The 13,947-nt window shown below is 36.1% G+C and overlaps 1 protein-coding gene across 2 annotated transcripts; it reads left to right on the top strand.

The window, feature by feature from the left end:
- The first annotated feature begins 2,314 nt into the window (after positions 1-2,314).
- Positions 2,315-6,099, top strand: SPPL4 (SIGNAL PEPTIDE PEPTIDASE-LIKE 4). Of its 2 annotated transcripts, XM_079042292.1 has the most exons (14): positions 2,315-2,628; positions 3,082-3,240; positions 3,367-3,478; positions 3,600-3,719; positions 3,800-3,951; positions 4,068-4,250; positions 4,338-4,372; positions 4,474-4,636; positions 4,723-4,776; positions 4,855-4,947; positions 5,041-5,183; positions 5,381-5,451; positions 5,553-5,636; positions 5,784-6,099. In XM_079042292.1, exons 1-14 carry the CDS (start codon positions 2,479-2,481, stop codon positions 5,891-5,893), a joined length of 1,629 nt encoding a protein of 542 aa, XP_078898418.1. In that variant the 5' UTR covers positions 2,315-2,478; the 3' UTR covers positions 5,894-6,099. The 2 variants fall into 2 exon arrangements, with proteins under 2 accessions (XP_078898418.1, XP_078898419.1); XM_079042293.1 differs by lacking the exon at positions 2,315-2,628 and having other exon boundaries at positions 3,127-3,240; positions 3,335-3,478.
- The last annotated feature ends 7,848 nt before the right edge of the window (positions 6,100-13,947 follow it).

Here is a 13,947-nt window from a genome sequence, read left to right as displayed (position 1 = left end):
CCCATCCTAGAAACAGGTGTTACACTTTTTTTACAGGCAAACTCAACTTTGCAAGAGATTTTTCTCAATTGATTTTCTTTCACGTGTTTCAGGTGTTAAAGTATCATGGTGACATCAATGACTATGAGGGGAAGAGGGAGGTAGTGTGGGAGAACCACCGTCTCTAGAAGGAAGGCAACAACGACACTAAGGAATAGGAAGGGTGTTGGATAACGATGGTGGTTAATGGCGGTGATATAAGAGGAGAAAATGATTCACACAGATGGAGGTGTTGAGAGGATAATGAATTGCAGGGAGGTGTGGTGTCCGTATTAGCTAATGATAAGAGGGAAGGCTCTTTATTGATTTTTGTTTTTTTACAAAAATGGTTCATTTAGTTTAGTATTTAAAAAAACAAGTGTAAAGACGAAAATGTCTTTTTTTCTTTATGTTAGATAACGTTGGTTTTTTACGTTTGTTAACAAGAGGGATCAAGACCAATACAAAGATCCAACTTTAAATCATTGGTGTACCATCAAATATTTTTGGACCAAAATTATATATATATATATATATATATATATATATATATATATATATATATATTACAACCACAATGACCATTTTTGTAATTCTGTCTTTATTTTATATATCTTATACTATATTATAAAACATATTAGTCATATCTTGAATTTTAAGAGGTATAAGTTACAAAGCTCTTTGTACAAATCAATTATGCATAAATAATTCATTAATACTTGCCAAAAGTTTGAAGACTTGAATTAAGGAAAGTAATTAAAAAATTCAATTTGCAGAAAAATGAAAATTTTAAAGTATTAAATTCATATGTATAAATTAATTTAAATTTCTTAAACTAAACACCAATATTAATTAATTTACATCAATAGTATAAATATGTAATATAAACATTAGGTAAACATAAATATTTTATTTAAAACTGGTAATTTTTTATTACATAATAACCAATAATAAAATCTAATCATTATTTCCCCTAAAAAATTATTCGTAAAAAAAACGATTGATCACCGCCGCTTTGCGCGGGCACACATCTAATATATATATATATATATATATATATATATATATATATATATATATATATATATATATATATATATATACCAGATGAGGAGGGTTCACTTGAGATTAAAAAAAAAGTAGAGATCTTGAGATTCAACCTCAGTCACATATTTCTCATTTGTCGCTCTAATGCTCCAGCGTACCGGCAGCAACAGCATATGCCTAATCATAAATGATTATATGGCAGAGAGGTATAATCATATATGATTATACATATTTATACGTATATGTCTAATCATAAATGATTATACATATATGTTTGTTTACAGATTGAGTAATCATAAATGATTATGACAGTTGATGACAGAAGAGGTGGTGGTGACAGAGGTGTCGGTGGTATAAGTAACGGATGTGACTGTGGTGGGGTCAACTAGTGTCAAAGGTGGTGGTAGTGGTGGTGGCGGTGGCGGTTATGGTGGTGGGGATGGTGGCGGAGGAGAAAGGAACGAGCGACACTGTATAATCATTTATGATTATACCAGGCATACCGTGTCGGTACGCCGAAGGGTTAGAGCGGCAGATGTGAAATACATGGCAGATGTGAAATACATGGCTGATGTTGAATCTCAAAATCTCTATTTTATTTTTAATTTCAACGGAACCTACCTCTATACGAGATACCATATTAGATATATAATAGCTATTATAAATTCTTTTCAATTTTAAATTCAGATTAATTCAATTTCTTGCAAAATTAAAAATAAGGTAAGAAAGATTTTTAGTTTTGTACTATACAATCTATACAAAACAAATAATATAATAAAAGAACATTAATTTTTACCCATGCCGACCACCCCCTTCCAATCACAGATCCCCCTTAATCCTCGCCTTTTGCTTATCAATGTTTCTTCTCCCCCCGTTTTCTTTTTGATTTTTTTCCCATTGACTTTTAATTTTTCATTAAAATAATGAATTTAATATATGATATTTTTTTATTTTAAAATTTCCTGATACCAATAATATCAATTAAATGTTGAATGATTTATTTTGGCTTTTCTTTAAAGTGAGTGGTCTTTTTCAAAACCTTTTAATTTTTTAATGTTTTTTTATATAATAATATCTAAGAGAAAATATAAATATGTGAGACATAATAAAATCAACTTTAGGTAGTGTGTTTGTGGATCACGCGATTTGTTGCGCGTTTGACTAAGAAACAACGAAAAGAAGCTCCCTACTAACTAATGGGGAAGCAAGTGAAAAAAATCAAACATATACATACACGCCTCCTGTATGTATATATATTTCTAAATTCGTACCATGTTCATCTCCACCATCATCTGAGCACGATAACGAACAAAGCAAAGCGAAAAAAACCCTAATTTTGACCTGTTCGTATATCATATTCTCATCTTCTACTGATCTCTGGTTTCTATATCTAACTAAATAAAAAATCCTTTCATGGAGATAGCAACAAGGCGAAGCAGAGTCGTACTTGAGGTGGCTGTACTTTCCCTAATTTGCGGTGTTTCATTGGTCTTCGCTGGAGATATTGTACACGAGGACGATATAGCACCTAAAAGACCTGGATGTGACAACAACTTCGTTCTGGTATACTTCGATTTCAGTTCAAATTTAAGTTATCAGTATTATTAATTTTGCTCATGAGATTTTTATATCTTGGTTGCAATATTTTTCTTTACTATTTTTATAATTATTCTAACTTGGTTATTGAATCTAGTTTATTGTCAGTTTGATAGACTAGGATACGTGGTTTGAAGAATCAGTTAATTATTCCTTTTTTAACAGTTCAATGAATGGAATTTTGTTAATTTTATCTTTCCAATCGCCGTTTCATTTTTTTCCCTAATGCATTTCGTTGACTAAAAATGAGAACTGTTAGCCTGTGATCTATGATTCAGGGTAGAAAGTGGAGCTTTTGTTGATTTGGGTTTTAAAAGTTTGGGGAAGTATGATTTGGGATTTCTCTGTCCAATTCAGCGTATCTTTTAGAGGTAGTTTTAGGACATGTTAGAAACTTGATGTTTGTTCTTTGCATAACAGGTGAAAGTTCCAACTTGGATTGATGATACCGAAGAAGAAGAATTTGTAGGTGTAGGTGCCCGATTTGGGCCTACTTTAGAATCAAAGGAGAAGGATGCTACTAAAAGCAGAGTTACCCTTTCAGACCCTCCTGACTGTTGTAGTACACCAAAAAACAAGGTTCAATTTTCATCTTTTATACTCCTTCTCCCCCTTCACATGTGAAGATTGAAGATTGTTATTAAAAGCTTTTCAAGTTTGCTACTTATATCAGAACTCAGCATTCGGAGGTGTTATTGTCTGTAGCTTACCGGTGAAGTTATCCTGGTGCACCGAGGTAACTGCAGTTTTACAGCCAAGGCACATGTTGCTGAAGCTGCAGGCGCTTCAGCAATCCTTATTATCAACAACCAGACACGTACTATACTATACTTTCTTTTACATGCCTTTTCTCTTAATTCTATCTTCAGGATCTAAAATTCCTTTTTTTTTTTTCTATTTATATATAAACTAAACTAACATATGATTCGCTTCTACAGAACTCTTCAAGATGGTGTGTGAAGCAGATGAAACTGATGTGGATATTGGCATCCCTGCAGTCATGCTTCCACAAGATGCTGGTGCAAGCTTGAAAGAGAGTCTTCAGAACAAATTAAACAGTATGGTTAACAACTGAGTTTGGATATTCTTGTTGTCTAGCTATTTTTCTCTATTATTGATATAAATATTTTTCTCTCAGTTTCTGTGCAATTATACTCTCCAAAACGCCCATTGGTTGATGTTGCTGAGGTGTTCTTGTGGCTTATGGCTGTTGGCACCATACTATGTGCATCTTACTGGTCTGCATGGAGTGCCCGAGAAGCAGCTATTGAACAGGATAAAATATTAAAGGTTTTGACTTTTTATCATTTACAAAGAGCAAATAGTCAAATATTGACAAGAGTGGATGAGACTTAAAACTTAATATTAATAATAATAATAATAATAATGTTGTTGAATCTTGGCAGGATGCTTCTGATGAATACTTGAATACAGAGTCTTCTAGATCAAGTGCTGTGGTGGACATTAACACAACTTCTGCAGTTCTGTTTGTTGTGATTGCATCTTGTTTCTTGGTCATGCTTTACAAGTTGATGTCATACTGGTTTATTGAGGTTCTGGTTGTCCTATTTGCCATTGGTGGGGTCGAGGTGTGTTTTTTTTTTTTTACAAATTAAGAAAATTTCATTATTGATTGCTTTGATTGAGTATAAGCTTTGGCTCTTCTCATTTTCCAGGGTCTGCAAACATGTTTGGTGGCCTTGTTATCATGGTATGCAACTTCCCTTTTTATTTTTTCTTACTTTTATTCACCCAAAGTTTATATAAAAGGTAGATCAGTCATGTGATGTGTGTCATCATCATCAATTGCAGTTTCAAATGGTTTGAAGATTCTGCAGAAACATTCGTGAAGGTTCCATTTTTGGGAGGTGTGTCGTATTTGACTCTGGCTGTTTCTCCATTCTGTGTAGTATTTGCTGTTGTATGGGCTGTTTATCGCAGAATATCCTTTGCTTGGATAGGTCAAGATATACTTGTAAGATCATTCTAGTCTATCTTTCTTATAAATTCAATTGAAACATATATATAACATAAGTGGATTCGTTCTTCCTCTTAAATCAGGGTATTGCGCTTATAATCACAGTAATCCAGATAATACGAGTGCCTAACCTCAAGGTACTTGTCTAACTTCATTATCAACCGACTTCGCTTTTCCCATTTATCTTACTTTTTAAACTTTTTTTATGAAATTAGGTGGGAACGGTTCTCCTCTGTTGTGCGTTCATGTATGATATTTTCTGGGTGTTTGTTTCCAAATGGTGGTTCCATGAAAGCGTGATGATAATGGTGAGGTTCTTTATGGCTTTTGATCATCTTTATCAACTCTATTTTTTTGGAATCACGATAACATAACATTTTTTTTTTTTTTTGTGAATGAAGGTGGCTCGTGGCGACAAGAGTGGAGAAGATGGGATCCCGATGCTACTGAAAATTCCACGAATGTTTGATCCTTGGGGTGGATATAGCATCATTGGATTTGGTGACATCATATTGCCAGGGCTATTAGTCGCCTTTTCTCTAAGGTTTGAACGATTGGAGTTCATTTTATTAAACTTTTATACAATTTGCAGAATCATGGATCTCTCACTTGTACCCTAGCAAAATAAAGGGGTTATAGGTAATTGTGAGATGAACGAAAGCGAAATAGGAAATATTGCAAATTCATGATACAGGTTATAACTTAAAGGTTTTAACATTATTCGTTTATTTTATATTTAAGGTATGATTGGCTGTCAAACAAGAGCCTGCGAGCTGGATACTTCTTATGGGTGATGATTGCTTATGGATTAGGTATGCTAATGCTAATGCTATAGCTTGTGATATTATAATCAAATTCATATTTTAAAAGATATGTAAATATTAAATATCCAATATGCTTTGATACTTTTCAGGTCTGCTAATAACCTACATTGCTCTGAACTTGATGGACGGCCATGGTCAACCTGCCTTGCTTTACATTGTTCCTTTCACAGTTGGTAAGCTTCTAAATTCCAATATGAAATAATAGACTCCAACATATACAGAGTCAAGTCAGAGAGGGTGGACACTGACACTGACACTGACACTGACACTGACACTGACACTGACAGATGATTGAAAGTAATAAAAGCTGAAATTTGCAGGTACGTTGCTGACGTTGGGGAAGTACAGAGGGGATTTGAGGCACCTGTGGTCAAAAGGAGAACCGGACCGGCTTTGCCCTCATGTTCAGCTTCAACATGAGGAACAATAAAGTCCCGTTCCCCTTGTTGCATATGCAAATAAAAAAAGTTGTCCCTTTTAGATATAATATAATATGTAAGCGTGTTGTTGGTAATGGTCGGTGATACATTGAGAAACAAACAGTATAGTTAGATTAGAAGAGTTTCGGTTGCTTATTGTTGTGTAACTTCATACACCAACTTAATGTATTTCCACAAATACAATTATCTCATCTCATCTCATGTAAACAATGTGTTGAACCAACAATATATATATACTAATACGTTGGGATCTCCTTACTCGTAGTCCTAGCCATATTCAGGCAAATAGCTTCATCATATCGGTCAATGGCTCAATATTACAACTTACAAATATATGGTATTATGTTTTATATTACTAACGATTTCAAATTGACGAACTACATTAATATTTTAATAATTATATTTATCTTTATAATTCAAGCTGATTAGGTTATATTTGGCGGACTAGCTAAAAAACTAGTTGCAAGCTGATAAAAAAAATAATGTTTTGTAAAACTAGTCGATAAATTAGTTGAAATATATAAAATGACAGGAAACAACATATAGAAAATTGGGTTTTTTATAATTAATAAAAGATATATTGTTGAAATGTGCTATGTCTGTGTAATCTTGTTAATGGAAGGATCGTTTATGAATTTGTTGTAAAATTGTAACTTTAACTGTTTCCTTGCAAGATAAATGTGAATTGAGATAGATTGTAGAAACGGATAGGTAGTACAAGGTTGATATGCAAAGGAATAAAGTGCAGAATGGTTTTTTACTATCATCAGGGCCGGTCCATTGTTTTTTACTACCCGGGGGCGAGTTAAGAATTTTATGCCCTTATATATAAAAAAATTGAAAAATCAAAAGTGCAATAAATTTTATAATCAAACAAAGAATACATACAAAAACCTACAAAAATCACCTAAAACAACACCATCAAATACTTATATGCAACCACACATTGAGGAACTGATCTATTTTTCTTGCATACTCCATTTATTGAATATATGTCAAAGGACTTTCACATTTGTATGTTTTGTGGCAAAATTTGTAATTTAATAAATAAACTAATTCATTCAAAATCATATTCTTCACCATTTTTAAAATTGGACACAAGATTTAAACAATGTTTTTTAGTTCATCATCAACTAAAATAACTAATTTGGAAGCATCCAACAAAAAACCAAATAAAAAAATCAGAGTTCAATCAGCCTCCTGATTCACATCACAGAAACGAGAAACAAGAACAAAAAAGTTAAGAAATGAACTTTAGAAATTTATAGCAGAAGCAAACCACAGTAGTAAGAAATTTACCTGAAACAAACCACAAATATCAGATACAAGATTTCGAGCTTAAACAGGGGAAAAATCCAAGCTCAAGCAAAGGAGAAAGACACTTTTTTACGGTAATCAAACTCCAACATGCAAAAATAAAAAATCCAACTCCTAAAACAAACCACAAAAATCATATTAATAAAAGATAGATTCATGGAAGCAGATTTCAAGCTCAAACACAAAGTAAAATCGAAATCAGTAGAAATTGTAACTAAAGCAAACCTCAGAAAGCCAAAGTCTTACCTGAAGCATATCTCATAAATCAGACATAAACCAAAAAATTTCGAATACAAACAAATGAGAAATCAAACCTTTAAAGTTGATCAAACTCCCAGGTCTATTCTACTGTAATCAAACTCCAACATATACAAACCACACTCCTGAAAAAAAAACCACAAAAGTCAGAAATCAGGCTGCAGGCATAAGAGAAATTAATATTAATACAAATCAAACTGAACCAAATCAGTTGAAAAGAAATCAGAAATCGAGATATCTACTATAAATGAAATCAAACAGGTAAAAATTAAACTCCTGACACAACACAAACCAAGGTCCACAAAAACAGATTAAGAGGTGAAGATTGATGGCAACAGGCTTAGAAACAAATTAGAAAAAGATTAAGAAAAATAAAACTCATCGAAATCAGTTCAAGAGAAATCAGGTCAAAAAATCCAATAATACCTTTCTGGATTTCTACTTTCATTGCCAGTTTTGCTTCAGGTTAACACTTAACTGGTTAAGAAAATCGAACAATCATAGATCGAACTCCAACTTGCAAATCTGAAATCACATTACTATGAGATTATTGAGAATTTTGGATGATCGATTAAGTGCAACACAGGTTTAGAGAGATATAGAATGAGAATAATGAGTAGAAATCGGATTGTAGAGGGCTTCTCGATCTCTCAATCTTTAACGTTTTTCTTGGGGCGATTCCCGATTTGGCGATTCCAATTCTCAAGGTTCTTCGGTTTCACTTATTTGGCGTTCAAGAAGTCCCGCTCTTGCAAGACGTCGACTGCCTTCTTGGCTTGGACTAAATTTTTGGGCCAAAATAATATACATACAATAACTCAATGGACTTAATTTATGCCCCCTTAGTTTGATGCCCTGGGGCTAAGCCCAACTCGTCCATTTATTGGGTCGGGCCTGACTATCACATGTTGGTATATGGGTATAAGATTCCTTTTATGTATACATTATATATAGGACAATTGTATCAATGTGATATCTCCTATTTTTTAGAACTTAATAAAATAAAATAAAATAAAATAAAATAAAATAACTTTTTTTCTTTACGCTTTCAAAGCCATATTATCTTTGTTTGCGGAAAATCTCAGTATAATAGAACATTTTGAAGAAACTGTATTGTTTTATTAAAATATCTTTAGTAAAGATGATTCAAAATAAAAACATTCTAAGGATGTCATAATTAATACAATGTAAAGACCTAACAATCTTGAACACTATTGCAAGTTGTCTCTTAATCACTCGGCATCCTAATCAAGTTCCATCAGCTTTAGCCCGGTTACGTGTGATGCATATAGTTTGAGTGGGTTAGGTTTGAGAAAACATGGTGAGACACATAAGGTTTTCAATCCCACAATCTTATTATGATAATAATTCATGATTAATAATCCTGCAAAACCAACTGTTACCAACAATATATTATACTCTCTCCATCCCATATTTATAGTTCATCTTTCATTTGTGGTTTGTCCCAAAATAATAACATACTTCTAAGAAAATGACACTTTTACCAGAATACTCTTCATTATTACTTAACCAACCAAACATGATGGAACATTAAATACAAAGCCAAGTCATCTTTTTTTTTTCTTCTTTTTATTGTCTTGCATTTTTTTAACACTAGAATGGTTGCTTTTCACTTCCCAAATTGCAAAATGTTAAATTCAGGTTAAATTCGTTTAGTCGCAGATAAAAAAAATTAATCACTCTCAAATAAGCATTTTTCACACATATTATTTCCTTTCTTGAAACCTTATGCCTCTTAACCTGATATATGTATCAAAAGACGTGTTGTTTATATAGCCAATTGTAAATCAATGCAATAAAACGTTTCTTTCCGCTGTTTTTTTTTCATAACAAAATGTTAAACTACAAACACTTAATTGTAAAACACAAAAAAAATGTTACTGAATTTACTAGGCAACTAAATGTAATAGAGCTTCGTTATCAAATTTTCATCACATCCAATTTGGAATGGTAAGTTACTTTCTCGTTCCAACATACTTTTACCAATATGGCGGTATTTGATAGTTGTTGCCACCTTGAACCTTTATGATTTCCCCCATACACATTTGTAGAGTTAAAAATACGTTGTTAAGTTGTTGAGATTTTATTTTTTTCAAAAGATGTTTGAACCACATGAACCAATTAATCAATTGTACCTAAAGCCTCTTGTTCTTGATGTGATTGGATTGCTCGAAAGAATCCAAGGTCCAACACATTCAAATCCAAACTATAGGCATAGGGGGATGCTTAAAACTGAGTCGGGTATCAAACTCATCTAGAGATGTTGCTTCAAGAAACTCGCTATTATTAACATCAATATGAGGCTTGACATTATCTTGTTGGATAGATATGGGACCGAAATGACTTCGCGGCCATTTAGCTCCAATATCCGACAAAACTTTTTCTATCAACAAGACCCTTTTTACTTATTTAGTCACCGATAAAATAGGCTTTGTCTCCACGTTCCTGCAAAACGGTTTTTGCTTGAACGCTTAGCAGGTTCCAATCTTGTAAACGGGTAGATACCAATTTTTACCGAGAAAACTTCATCACCGGATGCATCAAATATTGGTCTTACCACAACTGCTAGAAACATAACGTTTGTGATAAACTTTTTGCTTTGACATGTTCTTAATGGTTCATCTTCATTGGGAACAAGGTAGTAACGTCTTGATGGTTTTGACATGTAAAACCATTTTTCATCAATATGGACAACATTAAACATATCATGAAATGTGGGAATATGAATTGATAATGACCGGTTAACTTTAGATAAACAAAATTCTAATCTTGCACTCTTATTCTCATGAGTAAGAGTTGGCTTGATGGCGTTTGTGTGTGGTTGAAGTGCACCTTCCTTGATTTGTCTATGCATAGTGGATTTAGAAACATTTAAAGAATTTGCAAGAGACCATATATTAGATCGAAGACGTAATGAATTTCTAAAACTTGATTAAAATTAACTTGTACCTTTTTTGTCCAACAACCTTCGACATATTTGAAGATAAAACAACGGATAGTCCATGATCAATCTAAAATTTAGCCTAATGTCAAATGAAACTAACAATCTGGTTCAATACCAAGAATTATGAAGCTACATTACTTATGGTACCCCTTTGTAACTCTCCAAAAAACTTCATTGCAATTGTAACACCGTGATTTTTCAAACTAAAAATTTCATTTAAACTCATATAAATTCTCATGTCACCTTCTATTAAAATCTCATTTGCTCTTTAAGTTACAAACATAACTCCATATTCAATTAAATAATACTCCAGGATCCTCAAAACATAACTCTTTCTCTGGTGTGTACAATCGAGCCGGTGCCGTCCTGTGATCCTGAGAAAAACCTACAACACATATCACATAACACTGTAAGCACGAAGCTTAGTGAGTTCCCCAAAATACCACTCTAACACATATTAGCCACTCGAGGCTATAACTCTGTGGGCCCTCTTGCCCTAACTCTGTGGACCCTCTGGTCCTAACTCTGTGGACCCTCTGGTCCTAACTCTGTAGACCTTCCGGTCCTAACTCTGTGAACTCAGAACATGCACAACATAAATCACATAGAAATATAGCAGTGCAACATATAACATACATAACATACAAGATACTCTGTCACATAACTCTGGTTACCTACTCAAGGTAAAGTATAGTGAGAAGACTCACCTCGGGTAACTCGGTAAAGCTCGAACTCTGTAAAATCTGGTCTAGCCCCCGCCTAATCATATGAAATATACACTCTAAATCAATACATCTCTCAAGGCTAGACTATTCCTCCTCTTAGTACTCTCAGAAGGGTAAAAGACCATTTTACCCCTCCCATGGCTCAAAGGCCCTAAAGTTGACCAAACCCTAAAAGTCAACAAAAGTCAACCCTCCGGGTTACGCTGCGCGTACCAAACACGTACGCTGGGCGTACCCGGCGTCCTCACAGAAACGGGGTGCGCGACCCCTTACGCTGCGCGTACTGAGATTACGCCCCGCGTAACTCTCAGTTTCAGTCCCTTAGCTCTTAAGGTCTTAATCAGTTAAGACTCTCGTCCAACTTTTAGATCTGACCGTTTCTAAGCCTCTTAATCCATAAAGTCGATAACTTTAAGCCTTTGCATGGCTGAACAAGTCACTAACACCCAAAATATACCACTTCTAGCCCTAGAAAGCTCAAAACTCTAGCATGTCCTCATATCAACGACCAAGATAGAAACTTTATGGATCTAAAACATAAATATCACTGAAAGGGGACAGATCTTGGACCATGGAGCACCTTACACTCATAAAGTCTCCACCTTTGGGACTTTTAACCCTAGAAATGGCCCATGCAACAACAAACCAAAAGAAGAGGAAAGCTTTGAACTTTATACCTCTAAAAGCAGCTCCTTCCTCTGTAGATCTCAGATCCAAACTTGCACTTCAAGCTCTAGCCTCCACAAGCTCCTCTCCTTCTTCTTCACTAACACCCCAAGGCACTTTTAGCTCCAAAATCACACATACTCACTAAGGACGATGGGAGTTCTCTCTTAGGGTTTTACTCACTGCTAGGGAGGCTGAGAAATGAGCCTTAGCATCCAATATATAGGGCACAAGTCAGAAATTAGGGTTTGCACATGGACACATTACGCCCAGCGTAACCCTGAGTACGCCCAGCGTACTCAGGCGAGTCCGCGTCCAAAATAAGCGCATGAGTACGCGCAGCGTACTCTTGAGTACGCCCAACGTACTAATTTGCTACCAATTCCTCTTAAGGGCTTAACTTGACACTTTGAATAAAAGAAGGGCTAAATAGTTGTACCTGAATTTCGGGATGTTACAATTCTCCCCCACTAGAACTAGACTTCGCCCTCGAAGTCTCACTCAACAAATAACTCTGGATACTGCTCGCGCATCTCTAACTCCGGCTCCCAGGTCATTTCAGAACCCTTCCGATGTTGCCACTGGACTTGAACCAATGGCACCTCCTTGTTTCTCAAAGTCTTGATCCTTCGATCCACAATCGCAACCGGTCTCTCAACATAATTCAGGCTCGCATCCACCTGAATGTCCTCTAACGGAACCACTGCCGACTCATCAGCGATACACTTCCTCAACTGAGACACGTGGAAGGTATCGTGAATCTGGCTCAACTCCGTAGGTAGCTCCAAACGATACGCTACCCTGCCCACCCTGGCAGTCACCCTGAAAGGACCAATATACCGAGGTCCCAACTTACCCCTCTTCCTGAATCGGATCACCCCCTTCCAAGGAGATACCTTCAGGAGTACTAAATCACCAACCTGGAACTCAAGCTCAGATCGTCGTCTATCCGCATAACTCTTCTGGCGACTCTGAGTGGTTCAACAACCTCTGTCTGACCCGCTGAATCTGCTCAGTCATCTGAAGTACTATCTCTGTACTACCCATCACACGCTGCCCGACCTCACCCCAACAAATGGGAGTCCGGCACCTCCTCCCATACAACAGCTCAAAGGGTGGCATACTGATGCTCAAATGATGGCTGTTGTTATAGGAAAACTCAACCAAGGTTAAATACGTGTCCCAACTTCCTCCGAAGTCCAATACACATGCCCGAAGCATGTCCTCGAGCGTCCGAATCGTCCGCCCGCTCTGCCCGTCTGTCTGTGGGTGGTAGGCGGTACTGAAATGCAACCTCGTACCCAACTGGAGATCGACTCAACCCCGACCTCTATCATCTGATACTCATCGTTGGACCCTTCGGTCCGGTCTGTACAACACATCACCAGGACTCAACTCAACTCAAGAGTTTGGTCCGCCCGTAGTTGGAATCGCTCGTTCCAATGACTCATTCAACTCATAGCTTGGGGACCCGCAACCCATGCGTACTTTACTTATCCAATCCCTTCGGATTGGAGGTCCACACTTACTCAGAATGTAATGATTCCCAATCATTGAGGAGACCCCGGTCTCACCCCTGGTCCGACCACCAGGCTCCCAAAACTCATGCGTAGGGCTTTTCAAGCCTAAAACCCTCCTGTGTCATGCTCAGATCAAGAAGGCTTCCTCATAACAACCTCTCGCTAATTAGTGCGTATTACGGCTCCCCATAACATCACCACAACCTCCTACTGACTAGTGAGTACTACGGCTCCCCATAGTATCACAACAACCTCTCTCTGACTAGTGAGTACTACGGCTCCCCATAGTATCACAACAACCTCTCTCTGACTAGTGAGTACTACGGCTCCCCATAGTATCACAACAACCTCTCTCTGACTAGTGAGTATTATGGCTCCCCATAGTATCACAACAACCTCTCTCTGACTAGTGAGTACTACGACTCCCCATAGTATCACAATAACCTCTCTCTGACTAGTGAGTACTACGGCTCCCTATAGTATTACAACAACCTTTCTCTGACTAGTGAGTACTACGGCTCCCCATAGTATCACAACAACCTCTCTCTGACTAGTGAGTACTACGGCTCCCCATAGTATCACAACAACCTCTC

Source organism: Lactuca virosa, chromosome 4, assembly GCF_052849685.1.
Source record: "Lactuca virosa cultivar CGN04683 chromosome 4, Lactuca_virosa_CGN04683_v6, whole genome shotgun sequence".
NCBI classification, from domain to species: domain Eukaryota; kingdom Viridiplantae; phylum Streptophyta; class Magnoliopsida; order Asterales; family Asteraceae; genus Lactuca; species Lactuca virosa.
The sequence above is the reverse complement of the archived record's forward strand: the minus strand, read 5'-3'. Positions and strand labels throughout refer to the sequence as shown.

Coding starts and splice junctions, on each gene's coding strand:
- SPPL4 (XM_079042292.1), top strand. CDS start 2,479: ATGGAGATAGCAACAAGGCGAAGCAGAGTCGTACTTGAGGTGGCTGTA. Junction 4,637..4,722: donor GGATAGGTCAAGATATACTT/GTAAGATCATTC, acceptor CTCTTAAATCAG/GGTATTGCGCTTATAATCAC. Junction 5,452..5,552: donor GATGATTGCTTATGGATTAG/GTATGCTAATGC, acceptor GATACTTTTCAG/GTCTGCTAATAACCTACATT.